Source organism: Cataglyphis hispanica, chromosome 15 (genome assembly GCF_021464435.1).
Source record: "Cataglyphis hispanica isolate Lineage 1 chromosome 15, ULB_Chis1_1.0, whole genome shotgun sequence".
Lineage (NCBI taxonomy): Eukaryota > Metazoa > Arthropoda > Insecta > Hymenoptera > Formicidae > Cataglyphis > Cataglyphis hispanica.
In genome coordinates, this window is record NC_065968.1 from 5,876,932 (window position 1) to 5,901,251 (window position 24,320).

At 38.0% G+C, this 24,320-nt stretch overlaps 2 protein-coding genes and 1 long non-coding RNA gene across 3 annotated transcripts; 2 read left to right on the plus strand and 1 right to left on the minus strand.

The window, feature by feature from the left end:
• The first annotated feature begins 15 nt into the window (after positions 1-15).
• Positions 16-1,982, plus strand: LOC126855052 (uncharacterized). Its single transcript, XM_050602398.1, has 2 exons — positions 16-126; positions 182-1,982. Exon 2 carries the CDS (start codon positions 230-232, stop codon positions 1,787-1,789), a length of 1,560 nt encoding a protein of 519 aa, XP_050458355.1. The 5' UTR covers positions 16-126; positions 182-229; the 3' UTR covers positions 1,790-1,982.
• Positions 1,983-2,101: 119 nt separating this feature from the next.
• Positions 2,102-4,768, minus strand: LOC126855046 (EGF domain-specific O-linked N-acetylglucosamine transferase). The gene is made up of 9 exons (XM_050602389.1): positions 4,595-4,768; positions 4,114-4,320; positions 3,872-4,020; positions 3,630-3,793; positions 3,440-3,560; positions 2,996-3,350; positions 2,799-2,932; positions 2,609-2,711; positions 2,102-2,515 (listed from the first exon to the last, which is right to left on the minus strand). The coding sequence occupies exons 1-9, from the start codon at positions 4,766-4,768 to the stop codon at positions 2,255-2,257; spliced, it is 1,668 nt and encodes a 555-aa protein (XP_050458346.1). The 3' UTR covers positions 2,102-2,254.
• Positions 4,757-9,416, plus strand: LOC126855097 (uncharacterized). Its single transcript, XR_007688190.1, has 3 exons — positions 4,757-4,877; positions 7,838-7,957; positions 9,274-9,416. It is a non-coding gene; the product is annotated as an uncharacterized LOC126855097 (long non-coding RNA).
• The last annotated feature ends 14,904 nt before the right edge of the window (positions 9,417-24,320 follow it).

Sequence of the window (24,320 nt, forward strand, 5' to 3'; positions counted from 1 at the left end):
TCAACACAGTTGATATGATGGCGTTGCTATGCGAATTTGCATATTTACATACATTTTGCATATTCGTCGCGAAACTGCGCGAAACACCCGAGCAAATATGAATTAACGGAAATATCGTCCGCAACTGTAAGTTTGTTGCCTATGTCAAGTATGCCTTTTTATATCAATTGTCAAATTGTAGTTGGGACGCTTGTAGAGAACGCCTGAGAAATTTAATGTATCTACAACGATGGCGTCGGGCAAGGAACAATATCGACTTGAACAAGAAGCGTTTGTTTCTAATCATGGAGGTACGACACCGCAAGAGGTAATTTTCACGCTTTTACCGAACGTTTGCGGCATCTTATTGACAACGACGACTTTGGGAGTCCTTAGGAAATACATCCACAAGAATGTAAGAGTTGTCATAGAATTTCTATTAATTGTTATCCCGACTATTTTGTGCTGTACCGTACTATCGGAACACATCGGTAGTGTATGTATCGTAATGATAACTATCTCTGCATTAAATATAATGTTGTTAGGAAGTAAGGGCACCCATTTTTCTAATTTAGATATGCGGCCGGTTATCGGTAAAAGGCCTTTTATAACAAACTTTCGCGCATTAACTAATATTATAACAGCGATTTGTATATTAGCTGTCGACTTTCGAATCTTTCCACGAAAGTTTGCCAAGACAGAAGTGTTTGGGTATAGTTTAATGGATACAGGTGTCGGGCTTTTTATATTAGCCAATGCTTTAGTTGCACCAGAAGCTCGAGACTTTTCCACTTATCGCCAAGCGGGATTTCAAGAGACTCTAATGAAAAATATAAAAAATTGTTTCCGAAGCTGTGTACCTCTTTTGATGTTAGGTTTTGGGCGTTTTGTAGCAGTCGAGCATATAGGATATCAGAAGCATGTCACTGAATATGGCATTCATTGGAATTTCTTTATAACTTTAGCTGTTGTTAAGTTATTTACTAGTATGATTACCAGTACGATTAGCTCAAAGTATTCGCTATTCTCAGGTGTTTGGATATTGGGTATGCATGAGTATATTATGAGCACAAAAGGTTTAAAGACATGGGTTTTAAGAGACAGTCCAAGAGATGATTTTTTCTCTGCCAATCGAGAGGGCTTAGTTTCTGTACCCGGTTATGTCGGTCTGTATTTTATTGGTGTAGCTGTTGGAAGATTAATCCATTCCACATACCAAAATTCACATACAAAATTGAATATGAATATTTCTGTAAAATTATATGGTTTTGAATTTGAAGCAAGTTACAATGAGTCCATGTTGTTATGCATTAAATTATCTTTGATATCTGCACAAGCTTGTATCGCAACATTATTATATGATTCATACTCAAAGATTTCAAGAAGATTAGCCAATGCTGGATATTGTATGTGGATATTGACTTTGACAACTACACTACTTACTCAGTTATTACTTGTAGAAATTGTGTTAGATATAACTAATTATGCAGCAAGTGAACCATGCAATGATAGCAAAACAAAAAAATTAAGTAAAAACTTGCGATTAAATTTAAAGAAAAATATTGAGAGTGATAAGAAAGAAAATAAAGAATGTGTAGTTAAGAGATCTTTGGAAATTTGTGATGCTGTAAATTACAATGGTCTGTTTTTCTTCCTTCTTAGTAATGTTTTGACTGGTCTTGTCAATATGTTGGTGTACACATTATATGCAAAACAATTGGTAGCTGTATTAATATTAATTATATATATGGCTATAAGTATATTTTCTACATTAATTCTTTACAGATTACAAATATCAATTAAATTGTGAAAAGTATACAAAAATTGTAATAAGCCAATTTTCATGAATTTCCCGTTTTTTAAATAGAATTTTTGATAGTTATACAGAAAATATTATTTTTTCATATTTGTTTCTATATCGCTAAAGATAATTATATAATTTATATCTAAACACATGTACAGAGAACTATTTTTTATTATAAATTATGTTATTTCTTATATAGCCAAATAAATATAATTAAATATTATATAGATACTATATAAACACTTTATAATTAAGAAGAAATTAGACAATTAAGAAGAAATACTGCCAAATGCAACTCAGACATATCGAAAGAATCACATCACACATTTATTTATTAAAATGTACATTAATATAAAAAAATAAGTAAAAAGATTTGTTCAATAACAAATGATTTACTGCATTTCAGATCACATCACTCAACCTGTTTTATTAACATACTTAAATTTTTTAAATTTAGTACCTAAATTTTGTTCACAATTCGTCTTTGGATAATATGTTCGACTTTTCTTGCAACCGAATCGATTCTTTTGCGTTAGTAGACTGTATCGATTCTTTATTATCCATCGTCTTAGTATTATTTTGTATTTTACTGTGAAAATTATTGATAAACTTGTTAAACGCGTTATGGCGTTTTACGTGATTTCTTGCAAGCGATACGATTCTCAGGAATTCTTTAACATCAAAACTATAGTTTGTAAATTTAGCATGAGCTCCACCGTCGGGATGCGTTCCCTGTAAATTTTTAAATATATTATTTTTAAGTTTTATTATATGTTTTGTTATATATTTAAATATTAAGATTTAGTGAAATATATATAAACATACTGGATCCTGCTGTACTAATTTTAATGTATCTTCCCATGTAAAATATTTCACGCCTCTCAATCGTGCAAGATCCTTGTAACAATTAGGATCTTCGCAATTATATCTGAAAACAGTTGGAATGAATATAGCATAATGCTCTACCATAATGTTTCACAATCATATTTTTAAAAGTATTAGTTAGTAATTTTACATTTCAAATACCGCTGCCCAATCGGGTAGAAACATTAAATGCGTCAATCCGGCCCCATGAATGCCAATAAAAATGTCAGAATTTCTAGTGATTTCCAGCTGTTTTTTAAATGGCACATTTTTATTGTATACTACCTGCAAGAACGACTCGATTGTATTACAAACATCAATAGAACACTAAATCTATTGAAGTTTTACCTTTTTGACTTTATATTCCGGGTTCTCTTTCAAAGCTTTTACTAATTCGTTTTCGTTTAAGATTTTTCTGTATTGAGTTTCTCTACTTAGCAATGTGACGCGGATTTTGCGATCGTTCCTTTGATGAAGAGGTATTTGAAGTCGATGTAGAATATGATCGCTGAAAGCTTTGAATAATCCGGATTTTTCACAGCCATATATTAACGGAGTATTGTAATACAATCCAAATATCATTCGTGGCAATAAGGGAAACACCACATTCTTGAAACATACTGTCTTGCCTCTAAATGTTTTTAGATCCCACAATGGATTTCTTGTGAATGCTTCGAAAGTATCTTGGAATGCTGATCGGTAACTGAAAGCAAAACATAGTTCGATATCTAACAGTTCGTGATTTTTATTTTATATTTGTGCCAATTTTGTGTTATGCTTGGTTTTATGTACCTATAACTTTCCCATATCATTATATGAGTATCTGTGTCGAAGACGGATGGGTGCGAGAGATTCACGTGCAATGATGCGTACAGGTTGAAGAAATCACAAAAATGATGATACATATTTAATACTATAAAAAATGATGAATATGAATAATTTATTTGGGATAATCTTTTTGTGCGAATATCTTCAAACTTACTGGCATCTATCTTCATAATGAAGGTCGGTTTTTCTATGACAATATCGCAATCACCGTGAATGATTGGCCGACGATGCAATTTTCGAAAATTTCGTAATTCTGGTCCCCAGGATTGCAAGGGGCTCAAATGGTTTGCATTTTCCTGCATTCTCCTTTCGTTCAGCCTGATCACAGAAGAGAGAGTTAGATACTTTCCAATTTCTCGCACAAGTGATCTGTTTTGATCGTTGATATTTTCTTACGTGCAATAGCCGCCAATTTGTCCTTCTTTTAAAACGTCCATTTTATATCGTATAGGTTCCTTGCGATTCAGCAAATCCGTGAAATTTAGCATTACATTTCTCGCTCTGCAAAACCTCATATGCTCTGAACATTCCAAGGATGAATCGTCCTAAAAAAAAAAGTTTGATCATCATATCGACTTAATTATCTTTTTATATTTCGTGCATGACGTCAGATTTATATTATAATTCAGTGAGCTCACCACGAATAATGGCTCGCATAATAACATCATCTCTTTCCTTTGGTCGCGCACGTATCCGAAATCACCTTGTGCGTAATACGTATCTAATTGTGCTTTTTTTGTAGCGACCCATCCTTTGTGATCTCCTGGACAGTGTGGAATAGAAAAAGAATTTTCCATTTTGCAGCCTTGCTCGTAGCCCCAACAGGCTTCTGTGTCGAGATTGTCCTGGAGTGTATCGCAAAATTGACATGTTTTTTAATTAATTATATAAATGTGTATAATTATGTAAGAATAATTCGAGAAGTTTTTTTTATAAATGGAAATATATATAGGAAAATATCTGGTATTATAATGCGTATTTACAAAACTAATTAAAATCGTTCTCAAAATTGATAAATTAAATTTTTTATATTTTTATATAATTATGTTTAAGTATATCATACATACGAAGAGAGAAGATGAAAGCAAAGAATGACGAGGAATTAAATATGAGCCTTACCTTATAAGGACAGGCCGCGTCATTGCGGCATTTTTCTGCTTCCATGGGAAAAGAGTTAAAATAATATTTGACGTGCGCGTGCGGCAGATTGATATCTGTGTAATTGCCGCCAATGACAGTGACCGTGAATACGAGCACTAGCGACACAGGATGAGCCGCGAACAACGTCCTCATGATTATATAAAAAGGCTACTGGAACGGAGCGGATATTCTCAGGAGCACGTTTCTCTTGCAATACGCGGCGGACCGCACGGCGTGAATGAAAAACGGACCACCTGTGAAGGTGGGTGTATGACTTTACCTATCTACTATGGCCTGTCATACAGCCACGTGTTACCCGCGTACTTACACACGCGCGTGGGACTCGCGAAAGAATAGGTGAGAGGCGAAAATATGATGTGTGAGATGCGAGTCAGCTTACATCATAAATATTACACACTGGCTCGCCTTGAGAAGTTAGCGAAGAGTTAGCTTTGACACTTTTTTATTTTAAATAATACACCGGCGTTTTATCAATCTATCGAAAATCAATAGCAATATATATATATATATATATATATATATATATATATATATATATAATTATATATTAATAGTGTATATCAAAATAGATTCTGATATCGTTATCAGTAAATAAAAATATCGAAATAATCGTAGGCAAGTTTATTCAATAATTCAATATTTTTAGCGAAAGTATCAAAATGCATTTATTTCTTATAAACACATAATAGAAAGAGAGCGAGAGAATTCTTTCTCATCCAGTTGTCTGTCATGCATGATCAGCTGTTTAACAATATTTGCAATATGGCTGCGCACAAACTGTCACTGACAAAGATTATTTATTTGCTATCACTAAATTCACTCAAATTCTTTTCGAGATATAAAATGATCCAGTTTCATGGAATAAATCATCAAAACAATGCACCCTCGAGCATCTCTTACTACTCGAATCACTTAACCTCCACCGTCTGGAGGTTTGGATCTTCGAATCGAATCGCATTGTGAGCTTTGTATCGTGTGTGAAAGCATTTTTAACTGAATTAGGTCCATCTGGGTCCATCTACAGGTTTCTTTCCATACAAGCCTACAAAAGGCATTACTTAGAAAACGTTGGCAAAATAGGAACACGAAACTTTTATCTAATATCGACGTAGAATCAACAAAAGATATAGTAGATAAGATAAATATCTGTAATACCTTCTCAGTTTTTCTGCTTCGTTCTTCAATACCGATTAAACACGGAAGCTGAGTGGTGACAGCATTGAGCGAGGGCGCCCTTAGTCCATTTAGGGCCAATTTCACCATCTTCGGTTAGATTAACCGACGGCAGGGTGACAATTGAAATAATAAGAATGCTTGGTTTTCATTCACCTCTATTTTCTGTTGCCACCCTGCTGATTTTAACCGTTCGGTTAACTTAACCGAAGGTGATGAAATTGGTTCTTAATTGAATTTGCCACAAACAGTTAGTGCGCGTAGTGAAAGTTTGATTTATTTACAATTTGCATCTATAATTTGTAAAAGAAACATAAAAATTTGATGTATATTTATTAATGTGTGTGTAGAATGATGAGGCAATAATAAAGATCTTAGAAGGTAAGTTTTATGTTATAAATAAATTGTTATAAAGTATGATTTTGCTGATTTTATCTTCCATATTCGCACGTGACGATTATTATTTCAAATTCGTGTATACAGAGAAATTTTGATGATTTTGAAATTATGTCTTTCTAATACAAGAATGAAATAAACAGGCTCTGTAAGGAATCATTCGGCAATGCGAGGATTATTGTCTAATATCAATATCGAATGTGATATTGATAATTTGCATTATCATGTTCTTATGTGCAGGCTTGAACATATCTTACGCTAATTCTCGCGCGATACATTAGAAACGATTTTGTCCTGGAAGAGACAGTTCGATTCTCCTCTCGAGAGATGTGATCGAGTCAGATTCTATCTTCGCAATTTATACGATTTCGCTCGGAGAGAAAAAGAGGAAGAAATACGAGTTCAATCTACGCGAATCTCTCTGCGCTTATCGATTAAAATTCACCGAATCTCATATTCCGGTAGGTATAAATCGTTACGTAATCTGGAAGATTATGATATCATTGTGATGCAATTAAAAGCTATGTCTGCAGCGCGAAAGGAGTACGGATTCGGATCAATGCAAGTTATTCAAATAATTTTGTGCGACGTCCATGGTTTCCAATATTTGTTGCCGCGGCATATTCGATATTTTGTGTACATTACATAAGCGACTCTTAAATCTTCAGATGGAATATAGATACACATTTAACTATCGAAATATTGGACCATGACAAATCCTATGCGTGAGGCTCTACGTGAGATCTCGATCTTTTCTCACCGCGGGCGAGCGACCGGCTGATTATCCATGATTGTTCGCGAAACGGAAGATCACCGCTATCTCTCGTACGTATCCGAGTAAATCGGCATTGGCCGATAGTCTCGCGGGTCAATCACGATGATCTACAAATCAATGTTAATCGATGCGAGATATCGCGGAACAATAGCGCCGATATCTTGGGCATCAACCTGCCATAACGTGACTCGGAAACAGATCTCGCACGCTAACGTTATATATATTTATATATGTATAACTTATTCGCGCGCGTGCATGTGCGCGAAGATCTCTTGCTATGTCTGTATGTAAAAGCACGTAGTTTACCGATATATGTAGATTGGCCTGCCCAAGCACGGATTGCCGCAGATAGATCGAAAGAACGATCTACATCGATCACGATCGCATCACCCCGACCCTCAACCCGGTACGGCCGCAACGGTACCTCGTGCTCGCTATTTATATACCCGATGCGCCCAACTTTATTTCTTCTCTTGTAAATTGCCTTTGTCATTCTGAATATCGTTCGAATAAATCTTTTATCGAGAAATTATAAGGCCAAATTATCTTTCTGAGAGATGTCTTTATATAATAGCTACAATATGAAATATATTTGAAATATATTGCTCTATATCTAATTGCAAGATGATTGATATTTTTATGAGAGACTTTAATGATAGACGCACAATACAAGATTAAAATTTTAAAATTTTAATCGTATCGTATACATAAATAAAAATGTTGAAAATGTTTACATATATAGTATAAAAAATTTATAATTAAACATTTGATTTTTATTTTATATTATTTATCTATAAGTGTCTATATATTAATGATAATTTTAACATCTATTAAAGATTAGATACATCATTTTTCAGATAGAAGATTTGAAAATCGTAGAAGATTCGTCGTCGCTCTACGAGATACCGGAAAACAGACACTTCTCAAGTGAAACCGGTTTACATCCCTGAAATAAGCGAAGCTATTCACCTATACAGGTATGTGACCATTGAAACTGCTGATTGCCGTCATGTTTGAATCACGTCGTAAAATTTCTTCAGCGTCGCGTAAAGCTGCGTTGCATGACGTATCGCGTGCCAGATTGATTTCATGACGCAACCTTGCGCAAATCACGATTGATAAACGGGGTTCCAACATTTCCGCAGAAACGCAACGCGTGCGGTAATACAAGCACCGTGACATCGGCGCGTAACGTTCAACCGTCGCCGCCACTTTGGCGCCATGTGTCACGGCCGAAAGAGCCGGTTATTCGACCTACGCGAAAATCAACGCTGTAATATGTTCCTCGTAGATCTCGGGGTTCCTCCACCGTCGCAGAGAAAATCGCGGGGGCGGTGCGTCACATTGCAACCGCAGCGCGACATGTCTTGCGAAATGAGAACGCTCCGGGTCACCCACGCGATCAAAAAAAAAGTTTGCCGACGAATAAAAATATTCTCTTTCTACGGTGTAACTCGGAGGAAAAAGAAATACGGACCCCCAACGTTCGGGGATAGTAATAGGAGATCTCTCGCATCGCACGATCTACGCGAGACGCAGAACGTCGTATGTATATTCTTGAATCTACCTGCGTCTTTTTTCTTCGCCATCCACGCGCTTATCTCAATACGTAGGTCCTTAGACATAAAGTATAACGAGATCGTCGTTTTCTCCGGGTAGATCGAAATGCGAACTATCGAAATACAATGCTCGCCTCGACCTTCCAACATTACGTCGCAATGCTTGACGAGTTGCTTGACACATTATAGTAATTATATATACTATAAATCAAATCGAATGAATCAAGCGTAATTAAACGCATAAAAGTATAGAATGTTAATGCGGAGAACACTTAAAACAGAAAGTGCAAAAAAATCGAATGTCAATTGTTATAATATGAGTATTCCAATGACTGCCAACATTCTCTGTTGTACGATAAGAAATAATAAGTTATTTCTTTCGGAAATCAATAAAGCATAATTATTAAATCAATTAACATTTAGATATTATGCACGCTCGAATTCTAACGAGTCTAAGTTGATTAGCTTGGCAGGAATTGCCCGATGGCGTTCGCCAAAGAAATTCCGTCTCCGCGCTGACTTCCTCGTTAGCGACGCCGCGGACTAATCGCTTAATTAATAGATGATAAATGTTTGCAATTCCACCGACGAGCCCTATAGATCTCCGTACGCAGCTCGTTACGCGGGCTCAATTAATTACGAAGCGGAGCGATTAAATGCGCAGCGCTTGGCATCGTCCTCCATTCACCGGAGTACAGGAGTACGTTTCATCGTGTCGTTCTTCTTTTTCGCAGGAGAGAGATCTTCCACGAATTTTCTTCGTGACTCGACGCGCGATTTATTTCCACGTGTCGACGGGGTCACCGGATTGCGGTTCCTGATGTCACGGGCATGCCAGGAAATGCGCGAAGCTTAAAATATTGCATGAGGGTCGGGGAAGTGAATTTAAGGTTTCGTCCATAAGAACCTTTAATTCGAAACCCACTTTTCGAAAATCGGCACATCGGCGCATCAAATGGCTTATATCCGGTATCGAAATCTTCTATAATGATATTCAGTTTAATCACGAATTTGATATAAGCGGAAAATGTAAAGAAATATAATTTCATATCTATGAGTCATACATAGATGTAAATTACGTATATATAATAATCTATTTACATTCTTTATTAAAATATTATCTTTTAAATTTATTTCACAGTTTTTTGCAAATTGAAATCTTTAAATTAAAGAAGCCATTATAAGAATTAAAGATTCAATAATACAATACAATTTTGTTATCGTTATGAGAAAAAAAAAATAAAAGATGTACGCTAATTGATGCAATCCTGGCATGATAAGTTACATATAAAAAAAAAATGAGAATTAATAAGCAAACACATTTTTTTATAAAAATGAAACTATAGACAAAAATTTTTTTATTATTTGATTAATATACTGATAAATAGCATGTAAATTATTTTTAAATATTGCGATAAACAACTGATTCATTACATGTTAAATTCAATGTGGAATTTCTTTGAAAATGATAAAGCGATCGTCTATTAAACTCTGGTTTGTCATTTCGAGGCAAAGAAATGTCATCTCATAGACACTATTTCTCGCATGAACGCGATCGTAAACGGGAGTCAGTAATTGAAATTTTAATGAGATGTCGGCCATGAAACACGCGGTATATGACGTATATCAGCGCTATAAACGAAAGAGGGCTTGGCCGCATTAACGTCGTCATGGGTGACAATGTGTCGGGTTGTTATCAGTGATGTGGTTCATCCGCTAACGAATTATCATCACTTCCCCGGTCGATTGTGCCGCGACTATAAATCAAAACTTCATCGTATCTTTCATCTTAAAAGCGCCTTCGTCTCGATGAACACAACCGGCGCATTAACTAGCCTCACGATAAACAACTTCAATACCGAAATCCGTTCCGAAATACAGTTACCGCATTAACGCTATATGAATTTGCGTTGACAGTTTCAAAATATTTTCTTACCAAGGATATAATCTTACATGTAAAAAGTTCTATTCTTGCATAGATATAAAATTAAAATATCTAATCTCGTAATATCTATCAAGATTATATTTATCATTAATATTTTTATTAGTAAAAATATAGATTTTTATTTCGATTTATGCAGAAAGTTTTTAAAAATTTAAATAATTAGGTTAATTAACACATTTCGGTAAAGCTTTTGCGAAAAGAGCTGCTTATTCCTAGAAAATTAAATATAATTCTCATTTCATGAATTACCCGAGATAATCGTTCAAAATCCACGCAAAGCGACAATAGGATCATCGTGCGCAGGATGTATCAAATTGTTATTATTACTAGACCTCTTGTTAAAGAGGTTCTTTCAACACTCTGGCAACTCGGATACGTCTCGAGGGAGCCGTGAATGCGCGTCGCAGTACGCTCATAAAAAGGTGAACCGGTGACAACAGCTATGACGCGAAATTTACGACGTCGAGGTCACAGTTTAGGTCGAATCGTGAACACCGCGGGACAAGTTTGTCGTCGTTAGCAAAAAAAAGCCCCTCTCCGTCGCTTCCATTTCGCCGGAACACTGGTACAGCTTAGATACGGGCAGCCTCTAGATGGCCAATAACGTCGCTCGGAGCTCGCGGTTATCTCGATCGGTCGGAGTTGTCCGGATCACGTGTCTCTTCGTGAGGATAATCACGAGGACGGCTGCGGCGGGTCTTCGGGGATGATTATTATCGCACGGACGGTACTTACAACGTGATTCAGGTGATCGCTCAATTTCTCTCGCCGATCTCTGTACAAGTCACTTTCGATAGAACAAAACATCTTTATTTCATAAAGTTTGCGAAAATTTATATATTTTAGATATTTTGCGTAGAATTATTTTGTGGAACAATATTTACGATATTTCTAAACATATTTTTTCTAGTAAAAAAGTAAGCTGTAAGATTTTTTCGCATTTTATAATAATTATATATTTTTGAACATGAGAAAATGGATTTATGAAAACTATTATGGCCGTAATAATGAGTTCGCGCCGAACATGTTTGAAAGATTTTTATTAGTGATAACAAACGACAGAAAGAGAGAAAAAAACAATAAAAGTTCAGAAAAATTTGAGTAATATAACGCATCGGCAGGAGGTCTCGAGTATTCCTCTCTAACGTCTCTATAATCTATTAATCCCCTCGTAAAAGTGATCTAGACACGAGGCGCGACCCGGAGCTGCCTTTTGCCCTTCGAAACAGGAATTGCCAGCATGTCATATTTTTACAGATGCTCCTAAGCAGTTTATTATAAATACTTATACATATTTATAAATTATTCTTATTGTTAGATGTATTATCAGTAGTGCAACTATTGCAGTTTTTAATAACTAACTGTAATTTATTAAGATAATTTATTGAGACAATATTTAAGGAAAAAAACTGCGCGTTTATTTTAATTCATAAACTTATTCAAAATTTTAGGAATATAATTCACATTTGCAACACATTTATATTTAAATCTTTTTTCAGAGTTTCTTAAAAAATTTTGAACAATTATGCCACGACCGTAATATTGAAGGAAACATTTTCGAAGGATCTTATACCAGAATCACATTTGTTATCGCGAAACGCCCACACTATCGCGCCGTAGCAACGCAGGTGTATCTTTCCGTTTCTCTTTTTCCACGTCATAGAACTTCTATTTTGCTCTAGCCAATGCGGACCGCACGCTGGTCGAAGAATGCACGCGACTTTCTTCGTCTCTTTATGGAAACGCGAGAAGTGTGCGAGAATATCAGTTCCTCGTGGTAGCAAAGAGAGAAAGGTTGCGAAAAGACGGAGGGAGAATAGAGACGGGAGAGGCGAGGGACGAAGGTGAATTCTCGTGCGGTTCGCGAGTCAAGCTGCACCTGCGTGATCCTTATTCGTTACATGTGATGTCGTACGCACATGTACTCGTACATGTACACTCACCACGAAAATGCACGACTAAGTGACCTGCATAATAATTAGTAAATCTCGAGCCCGGAGGCAAGTTTATATTTTTATATATCGTGCGCGGCCATAATATTAAAATGAGTCTTCTATTAAACGTCATATCTCATAATATACCGTAGTTATACTCGATGACTCTATTTACGCCATAAAACAACGTACGAACATGCGCGCGTGACATTCACGATAGTCGAGAAAGAATTTCAATCTTGTTTTATAAGTCGCTACATTATCTACATTATGAGAATAATTATGATAATATTGCAATCTAGTAATCAAGTAATGCATAATTTCACGCAAAAACTAACGGGATAGAAGTAGCTATGTTTAAAACGAGTTGTATTGATTAAAGTTAAAGTTTACATCTTGTGATACATTGGTATTACAAAATGATAACGTATATTTCTTTAATAGCAATTGAACTTGTGCTGATGGAATTTTTTTACGCTACAGATATTTTTTTTTTTACGTGAACGCAAGTTGAAAATTTGTAAAAGGGACTTTTAAAAAATTCGATAAAAGGAAACTTTTGAAATTAATATCCAAACCATTTCCTTTGAAGCAAATAGTTCCTCAAACGGATGTTTGTGGCTCAGATCATCGGGATTGCTTGCTTAGGAATTCGGCGATCTAGCGACTCGTCCAGGCGGAAATAATGCGAGACATTCTATATCGAGAGAAGTTTGCCGTGTCGTGCCGACAAAAAAAAGGATCCCAGCCGAAAACTATTTTACAGTCGAGATTCGCAGCGGTTATCAGGTAGGATCGAAGGAATAAGGGCGTGCATGGGGCCACCATAATCGTGAATCAACTTCTGGCTGCGAATCAGTTCGCATCGCTTCAACCAGTCCGGTACTCCACTTATCTACCCGGTGAATGTTCTTACATAGGCTCGAAACAATACATAACGCAACACGTGTGCATGCGTATACGATGGGGGCGTGGCGCACAATATTCTTTAATTTTTTAAAATCAACCTTCCGTTTCGTAATCATATTCGAAAATAATCTTCTTTTTTCACGACTATATAGATAATTATAATCGAAAATTATGAGTAAAATACTGCCACAGTTATTTAAATAAATATTGTTAGTATAATAAAGCTATTACATGATAATGAATGAGAACGCTAGACACTAAGAGACCGCCATCGTTGTATTGCTGCGCACAGAAATGTCAAAGATAATTAGGCAAGTCGATGCTCGGTTGAGGTATGTATCTTAAGTATTAAGTAACTTTTACCGTGGACAAGTGTACACTTGATGTTGGCTTTAACGTCCTTTAGGACGCAGAAATTGTATCACTTAATTAGCTCTACCTTCGACCGTTATCTTCTTTATGAAATCGTTAAGCGCCCCATGCGCGTGTTTCTTATCGGATGTTTTAAGTTGCCGTCTGTCTCGCCCAGACGTTATCTCCCTCCCGACTGCTACTTAGTCGCTTATGCATACTCGATTATATTCCTACATAATCGTATTCTCGATACGCGGGAAACGATGCAATAACGACGGCAATTAAACAACATTGTTTTAAATACTAATCATCGGTAGAATCCGTGACAGGTAAGAGATAAGTGCATTTATATATACTGTGATTGAAATGAAATGAGAGAGATATTTCAGCAGAAGCGGATATGATAAATCTCCTTCATATAAGATTTCTCGAATCGATGAATATATTTATCGTCGCGTGAAGTAAGAATCATCAGCTGATTGTTGACAAACAGCAATAATCCTAGTCAGCAGTACCTTGCGCTCGTGACGTCTCGTTTGTCTCTCGTCTTCTTAAGAAGCAATTAATCGTCGCTAATCAACCAATGCGTTTGATGAACAGTATCAATGAAATTTGTTACGCTCCGCCCAAACATGTAAACTGAGATATTAATGTCTGCTCGTAATGTACTTATACGCGATATCTATGCAAGTTGACGTGAAAAACAGCCATGTCATTTTAGGACATTGTTTCTTAAGAAATGACATATCGCTGAAAATTGACGAAGTAATATCGATGTTCGCGAGGCAAATTGTATCGAATTGTATAACTTACCTTCTCAAACATTCACCAAACGAAAGGCACAGATCCTCTATAGTCTGCCATGGTGCGTTACAGTAATATATTTCCAAGATAGAGAATATTGAGATGTTTGGCGTTGTATGCAACACAGACAAATGGTCGAACGCAATTATTTTCCTTTCAAACACGGGGATATATCTTATTTTACAAGCTAATCCAAAGCAGCCAAGCATCCTTCAGTACTCTCGTATTTCTCGTACAAAAAGAACGGCAGGGCCGATCGTGCGAATGTGTGTGTTAACAAGCAATGCGATCTCGTGCATCGGTCGGCGCACCGATGTAATTATAGATTGTGTCTCTGCGCGACCTCTGCGCTGGATCTTATCGGATAGCTGCGGAAAAATATCGCGCGGTTGTAATTATTGAGCTAGGTGATACTAACGAGCGCACCGTACGAGGCGCTTGGCTTAGACGTGCCGGCGATTCAAGATCGACGTCGATCGATTTCTGCAGGTATGTACGTGCGCGATTAAGTAAGAAGACGACGAATTCGGGCGCGGCTGTAGGAGAGAAAGGAACAAACGACAGTGATTATATGGACATACATTAAACTGGATGGAACAAATCGTGGCAATTAATCGTATTCACGCGTATAATACGTGTTTTACGTAACTTCCTTTTAAAAGCCTTTTGACGGAGCCGAGATAATGAATAGGCGCCTATACATCGGCATTGCGGCATTACGGCTGTTAATAATCAAGCGCGAATTTAACTTTATAAAGAACCGTCTCTTTTTTTCACGGTGCATTAATAGCCGCGAGAAAATGACATTTTCTCAGTATTGGTGAGAATACAATATTACATCGATCTTAGAAATCACGCCGTACGATAATCTTTTATATGAATGGTTACGTTCGTGGACATCGAGACAAGATTCTCGCCTAATCAAGTCGATCCGACGAGCGGTAGTTGTCGGGATACAAGCAACATTCGCGGTCGGCTACTCCAAAGAGATGCGCCCGTACTTACGTCGTTTAGATAAGAGCCACGATGGCCGATATGCATAATATGTTGGCCCATATTGGGACAGCCGAGCGGTGCGGGCCCCGAGATGCGCTGCTCACGAGCAGCGGAAAAGAAGAAGAGAAAGGGCGCCGACAACGAGTGGAACATCGCGCCGCGGATCGCCCTGTTATTTGGCTGTCAGTAATTCAGTAGCCTCTTTGGAGCCTCTTAAGGCCCGCTGATGCCGCCTCCAGAAGAGCACGTAACCCATCTGCCATCAGATTGATCAACCTGCGCTTCGTCCATTTATTTCTTCCTTTTTCTCCCGTCTTCGCGCATAAAATTGGAATTCAACCATGCTTACGGAATGAAATCGGAAACTTATTAAATAGGATATAATAACATCGTAAAATAATCCGTTCGCGTAATTGCACTAACGGTTTCTCATCATTAATCGTATGATCCGCGAGTTATTTCTATTTTTCTTTTTAAATAATCAGATACTGCGTAAGATGTAATAAACTATTAGAACAATATTTTCAACAATAATTACGCTACTTTAAAATCGCTAGAAACATCTGACTTTGTAAATACATCGACTTATCGTCAATATTTTCCTAAAATTTACTTGACGAGATACATTAAAAATTATGATAAATAATAGATTAAGCTAGTGGCTAATATAATTATTATAATCTCAATAATGATTTTAAACCAATTATTTGTTATAAATTACTTTATGATCGAATTTCCGGTGAATCAATTTTAATGGAATTTTGAAGAAATCTCCGCTGAAGTAGTCTCATATTCCCGTTATAATAACTCTCATAACACGAAATGTGCGCGTTTACTTTCTTCAATCTTATCGTTGTAGCGGCGATATTGTGCGCGATGGGGCCGTAAACCAGCAGCGATAATTATTCGCCATCGCCTCTGCCGGAGTGAGATATAGACATACGTTGCCGAGGGCTTTCCATCGGCCGCAGGATTTCACGTGGCCGTCATATCGTCTCGTCCGTATACGCACTTTCTAACGGCGAGGAATCCGACACTCCTTCCACGTGGTGGTAACGAATATAGTGTACGATCGTCGGCGTACATGCGCGCACCGCCAGGTGCAAATTCCCCTGACATCATCGTCGATGTACGCGTGATGCACGCGTTGCACTTGCACGTCGTTCGTGCGGGCGCGTATATGCGTGAACCGTGCGTGCGTTCACTCCTGCGGCCTGAATGTGAAAGTGTGGGTGGGAGTGTATGGCGCCAGTGTGGCGGCGTCCAGCAGAGCCGTACCGTGGACGAATCATTTGCCGGCGAGGAGGAGAGAGCACGGAGAAAGGTAAAGAAGATAACGCGCATCCTGATCGTGGAAGCGACTTCGCGAATGGGAGAGACGTCGAGGGGAGACGTTACTCGTATCGTGTGCACCAGCCTCGTCCACTTATTAAATCACTGTTAAATCGTGTTACCGCTCTTTCGCTCGCGAAACACGTCACTATAAATCCGTGATTCAGCCGTGAATCTCGATGTCGTCCTATCGTCGATGTCCAATAGTTCTGGGTATATAAAATAGCTTTTCTTTTTTGTCCATTTTAATTTCTCCCAAGCAGTATGTATATGTGTATACACATATACACATATGATTGAAAAATCTCTTTGTTAATTTAGTTATTTACAATTAGATGCGCTTTGATAAAAATGTAAATTATATTTGATTCAATACGATTTGAAATATATGATAACATAAAAGATGATCAGCAGAAGCTTTAGACATATTTATCAAGTAAAAATATTTTTTGTCGCATTTAGTCTTACAAAAATATTTTTTTTTTTTCTACAAAATCTATTCTACAAGAATGTCATAACAAATTACGCTGTATAATTTAAAGAAAAAATATGCGCAGACACGCGCAAGACATTTTTCAGGCATAAATAATATATTTTATTATTTGATTGAATCTTTTATGCTAATATATGCAGTGCCAAGTTGCGTAAACAGACAATATAAGCGATGTCGCGCGCATATGCGAACGTCATAATATCTGACACATGTTCGGCATAGAGATCTTCCTTAGATTCACCGACGCTATTTATTATAGCGTGAAGGTAGAAGAGGTGACACCCTTGTATACACCTCGCCCCGGCTTATTGCGATACAAAAGCTATATATGACGAGGCAATAAGCAGATTGATATAGTGAAGCGATTTTATGGTACACGGTCTCCAATGCACGGCCCTAGGCACCGGCCATCACTCAACGGCCCGAGCTTGCCAAGAGTGGGAACGCATTCAAACTGGTTCCCTGATAGATCGTCATTTCGAGGCCGCTTCAAATTGGCGAATCGCTCGCGTTTGACGTCGGATCTGTCGGATTACCCAATTCTTTATGCAACCGCGTGTCAAATATTTATGACGGTGTTCCCGATTGAGTCGTTAGGAGGGAGGAGAAGAGTCGAGGAGACCGTTATGCACGGTAGCCTCGTTAACGAATGTGTTCTATTTGGAGTTGTTCTGATTTAACTCATCCAAGAACGAATTAAACATCGATGAAGATTGATCTTTGTCGATACGAGCTTCATATCGAGGTGTGATAATTTATTGCTTTTTTAGACGGCGATTGATGATTATCTCACGGAACCTTCCAGTCAGATTTCTTTTTTTTGAATGATCGAACGATATAAGAATTTTTCCTCTTCTCCTTTTATAAACGAACGGCAAACGAACTCTTTCTAGTTTTGTAAGACACTTGTCCCGCATCATACAAGATCCGAGCAGTCCTGAGTGAGTCTGCCAATGAGCTTAATCGCACCCGCTGATTTTATCGAGTACGAACATACAAGACACGTACTTCTTATACATCTTGATTTTGAGCGAATTGAAATTGCTTGATCTTGCGTACTGACAAAATGATTTTCGCTCTCGACTTATCGTTTCGCACTGCGGGATTGCCCGGCCCACGTCGCGTATGTGCAGTACACTTTCCATCGCTGATTTTTTATAAATTAATGGAGCATTGTTAATATGATGATAGACTACTTGGGATACGAATCAGATCAGCGAGACATTTGCAATAATTGAGTAATTTAAAGTTATCAAATCTGTCTTGTGTGCAATCTCTCAAGTGGCGAGACGATAAAAACATTAACACTGACATTAAATATTGCAAACTCGTAACGATGATATATCGTGATCATGCCTCGCGATAATTTCAATGAGCAGAAATGCGTGGATACATGGTGATGTCAAGTCCATCGGTGCTTAAGATCAAAAAAAGATCACAGGTCCGAGAACAAATATTGCGTTGGAGTATTAACGCGACCGCTGTGATTATCGTGCCATTACCGTACAACGTTATTACTCTGAACGGTACAACGGAGCAACGTATTCACCGCGACATGGCAGTATATCAATCCGCGGTAATATTGCCCGCACAACAGGTTGAGAAGCAGATAGACCTTATCGCTAATATCTCCCGGTAAGCGCAGACATACGGCTCGTCCCGACAATAGGTGGGTTTCTCGAGCATCACTAAATTACAGCATCGCGCTCTCCGGAGAAATTAATATTTCGTAGCTGGCTTGCACACTTCATATGTAAATCTCGAAAATCTTGACGACACCAATAATTATCGCAGAATCATTTTATGATTTCGTCTTATCGTTTGTAAAAGAAAACAACGTATTCCCGATAGTTATGTTAATCTTAAATTATATCACGATATGAGAAAATTATTTTTTTTCTATTTTTTTTGCATTTCCTCTTTTTACTCTTACCTAACATCGTACATATTTCATTCTAAGAATCTCTTGACATCTATACTTGTCGCGAATTTGTATGTTATCGATCGTATCAAAAAACATATATGTATAATAACGAGCGTGCGACGTAAGCTTGAAAGGGATTAAACGTTACGAGTCAACTCTGACAACGAATGGTGATTGACCGAGATCGGAAGACGGTATCGTAAATCATGTAACCCAATTCAATAAAGCAAGCTGCTTTTTCCCTTTAACCGATGCCAGCAGGTACAACTTGAAGAAATCTCGAATGTGTCCATAATTCAGCTCTTTCTCTCTCTCTCTCTCTCTTCCTCGCGGTCCTCCGGACACCATCTCAGGTCTCATGATCGCGAATATAAAACGTAGTACACCGATTTTCTTCTTTCTTTCTTTCTCCTTCTTGGCGCCCGGCTTCTTCTTTTACCTTTCGACTGTACGAACTAATATGTATAAATACAATATGGCCCACAATCGTGGATCCACACTACATACGTCTCTGCTGTCGGATTCGTAGAAAAACGTTATCGTGAACTCTCGTGTATCAAATATCTTGTGCGTATCGGTGGCGCAACTGTATTTAATTATTTGTAACTGTATTTTTAACTGTATTTAATATTGTATTTTAATTAACTAATTCTGAGCGCTTCTGCGAAAGTTGGGAGAATCGAAGCAACCGATGTGAGGTACGCCAATTGTTCCCATTTGTTTCCGATGAAAGATTAGCTCACAACGGACATTTCAAGTTTAATTCCGTCTTCGTGGAACAAAGCAAGTCTAATTGCTCACCGCTTGCAATATCTTTTTGATTGTAAATCATTTGTCAATCCAAACTGATCGTTGAATCGAAGCCGATTTTTATTCTAAATCAGCAGCTTTATATAAAAAATTGAAGTACAATTGAAGTGACTGTCTGCGCGAAAATAGATTAGGCAATGTACGGTTTATAGAAAGTGAATATATGTTTATACGTGCCGCCCATACGTTTGTGCATATGACGCCAATCTTTCGAAACAATTGGAAAGGAAAAAAAAACGTAAAGGAGAAAGAGGAAGGGAACAGGGCGCAGGCTTTGCCGATCGCATGGAAGTGGAAACGACGAGCGCTGAGCCTGACAGCAGGAGAGTCTCGGGTTAAGAACTTAAATCATTGGGTAACAACGACGATATCGACGATGGTGACGATCGACGAGACCGTAGACTCGGATCTCCGCATCGATCACTCGTGAGAAGAGATCGATACAACGGCCGATGTACGGATGTAAAGGAGAGTCGGCGTTTGTTGCGCGAGGGAAAATATATAGCCATGCGGCGCAGTGACATGTGAGAGAACACTTCCTTCGCGAGCGTTCCATTATGATCATAAATACGAGTGTTATTATAAGCTCCGCGATGCAATTCAAAAGCGCCATTGTCTATTTTTCCATTTCCGCCTGCCCAACGAATAACTTTCGAAATTATTATTACATTGAGATTCCGCAAAAGAAAGGAGAATAAACTCATAATTTTTTTCAAGCCCGCGACATTACGTTCCATTGCGTTACGATATGATGCGAGATTATTATATTCCGGGGGCGAATAATATATTACCCAATTTGGTTCTACGTGATCTCGAAAATTACCCTATTAATCATTATTACCGCGAAGCGTTTTTAATTCGCAGAAAACGCACAAGAATAACCTCGGCACCCCGGTACATCCATCACACAGGAAAACGTTCCGACAATGCGCTCTCGCTCTTCTGCGTAATGCACGCGATGCGTGATCATAGTGTTTACGACATTTACGGCGTTTAAACTACATAGCATCAGTCGTTCCTGGATCGACCTCCGCGTACGAAGCATGATGTAAATTATCGCAAAGATTTTTAGTTTAGCTAACTTTTCACAAAAGCTTTCTACATATGTTTTGTTTTTCTATCACAAACTAATGATAATAAAAAATAAATAAATAAATAAAATAAAAAAGCGCGGCTTAGCGTTCAAGTCAATAATCGGCACCAAATAAAAGCAATAGAAAGGAGTCAGGTGATGAAGAGAGACATTAGGCGGTTAATGAGGCTACAACTGTGACGATCGCACCTCTTGGTAACGACGATGTTGCGGAGGAGGACGGAGAAAGAGAACCTCCCCGTCATGCACGGGGATACTCTCTCGAGAGTTCGAAGACTTTTCTCGAGTCTAGCGATATCGAACCTTACAGAGGTGGAGGTGGAGATGGAGGTGGAGGTGGAGGTAGCGCGAAGTGGTGCAGCGAGGAAAAAGAAAGGATATATAAGCGATAGATAAATTCGAACGGTCTTGGGACCACTGCCGTGGGCCAGAAGACAATGCGACATAAATCACGAACGACAGCAGGACGCCGTGGTAATCGGTCGATATACTCCGATACACGCTCGACGAATTAATTGCCCGTTGCGTCTCTGGAAGGGCATAGAAATCGAGACTCGATTGCCACGGAAATCGAGAAGGAAGTGGTGTGATCGGATTGATTGGGATGATCATTTTACAAGGAGGTGCGAGCACTTGGTCGAACCTTTGAAAAGCTAATCGGACACGGCGTAGATGATTAAATTACAAGAATTTGAAATAATTAAATACGAAGTGCGATAATATCGATATGATAATCGCAGTGATTGTAATATGTTGCAACTGATTTTAATATTCAAACTGCTTGATTTTAAACTATATTTATTTGTATCGAAATAATTATAATCTGTTTTTTAAATAATTAACGATAATTTCCCGAATTACTTTCATTATATTTCAAATATAACGAATATATTAATATTATTACTTGAAGACGGAAAAGGCAGATTTTTCGCAAATAATGCTTCGTCGCAGGGCGTGACTTGATACTTCATATTTCTTATACTTTCTTCTTCGTGGCCTAGTGGCCAGCGGTACACGTTTTCTCTGCGATGAATCCCGCTTCGTAGAGGCACATCTTCGAAGCATATCGGGAGTCGAGAAGCGACAGTAATGACACTTGATGCTCTGGAAGAGCATCTCGACGGACGCGTGACCCGGAAACCGACCCGCGGCCATTTTTCGATCCGAGTGAAGTGGACGATCACCTCGTCTGTCTGTCTCGGCCACCTTATCCGGGCCTCACGTCTCTCTTATGACTCCTCTCTTTCTCCTCGATTTCTCACTTTGTGGTGGTAGACACATACAGACACGCGAAGAGCGAGATTAGAGAGAGAGACGATGATCTTGGCTCCGACCGTCCTGGACTCTACGGTCTCTCGAGGTCAACTCGCTTTGGGGCATCGTGCTAACCGCACCGATGGATCCTTCTACCCGGAAACAGTTTCTATCGAGTTCTCGCGGTCAATCCTAGGGTAGGGTAAGGAAGGCATGGCTACCTTGTGATGCCTCTTCTTCGTTTTCCGCTTACGATCGCTCATAAAGGGTTTTATGATTTCGTCGCTCGCAGGCGCGCCACATCTTGTATCAGCGAGTATTGTTAACCGCGGAAGAAAAATCGCGAAGAGTCAGAAGCCGTTGTTGGGAGTAGCTCAAACTGTTAAAGTATTTCCGACGGCGAATTCAATTGGCACAGAATTTTTTTTTTTAAATTTTGTCATTTATATTTATACCATGTTAATATTCGATAACATTTATAAAAAAATGTATTATTGTTATCTAAAAATTTGTGTTCAAGCACTAATTAAACATGAAAACGTTGATGATTGCCAGTGAATTTTTTATATTATAACACTTGGCACTGCAATCTTACAATTGTTAATTAGCAATTACATGCCTTTGCCATGGTTATTTCTTTACGCTAAGTCAATCCGAATATTAGCCATTAATTATTCTTAAACAGCCAAATAGTTGCACGGAGAGAAACATTTCGCATATCAGTTCGATGTCTTGAGAAGCCTGAGAAAATGATCGAGCGATCGGTCGGCTACATGGAAACCTCAAGGATCTGAGATCGTCTCCGATGACCGATCAAGAGTCACGTCATTTCGTGAAGATCGAAGAGATGTCATTCGCTAGTCCGTTATTCTTGAATACACGATTCTTTATGATCTGAGTACCACCTGCAGAAATCGCAGATCCCGCAAGTTCTTCTTAACCTTTCCAGATCCGATTCTGGTCATCACGATTCGCGACCGTTATTATATCACGAACAATATAAGCGACTAAAAATTTTTACGCGAGAAATGAAAAATCCGTACATTCTAATATAAACAACATTTATTAAACGCGAATATCTAGTTTATAGAATAATATCTTTTTGTCTCTCGTCAACTTTTTCCATGATTGTATATGGACCACACATTCAGAAAAAAAAACCTTAAGATACCGGTTTTCTAGAATATTTTTTTGCTCTACAACAACGAGAAAACGAGCGAGTCCTTATCGAACGACCGTTATAACGGCGCTTATCAGAGCTTATTTCGCTATAAATTTGCAAACAAGTTTTTAATCCTCAGCCGGCTTTCAACTCTACTAAAGAAATTTACATTTTATCTGCGGTAGCTTATCAGAAAATAGCGATACATTAATATTAGACGCGCTTCCGAGAGACACACGAAATCCGAATGAGAATGTTTCTCAGATGTAGAAGCACGCTGGCGACCGGTTCGATCTGGCGCTTGGTATCATCTCAATTGACTGATTAATATCATTAGAAGGATCTTCGCGAGCACCTTATACAGAACAGGATCTTTCGAATGACTCAGATAGTCTCAACGGCCGTGAACATGATGCTTAAAATGCCGATAGACTTTGATGATATTCGGTAGCGAGAACTCTCGCTCTGTCTAGACGTATGTTGATTTTTTTTCTCGACCAGATATATATTTGGCCGGATGACACATCGATTAAAGTCATGAATAAATAAAGCTTCATTAAAATATAAGTAACCTCCTCAATATTTTATATAAAATGAGACTTAATTTTAATTTTATGTGGATATATCTGACTTTATTTAAATGATTTCTTGAATAATTTTTTTTTTATATATTCTTGCACAGACTAAAACATTCTGTCTGCTTTATTCGATATTCTTATGATTCGTATATTTCCTGTGAATTAGGATATTTTACCTCGAATGTCCCGACAG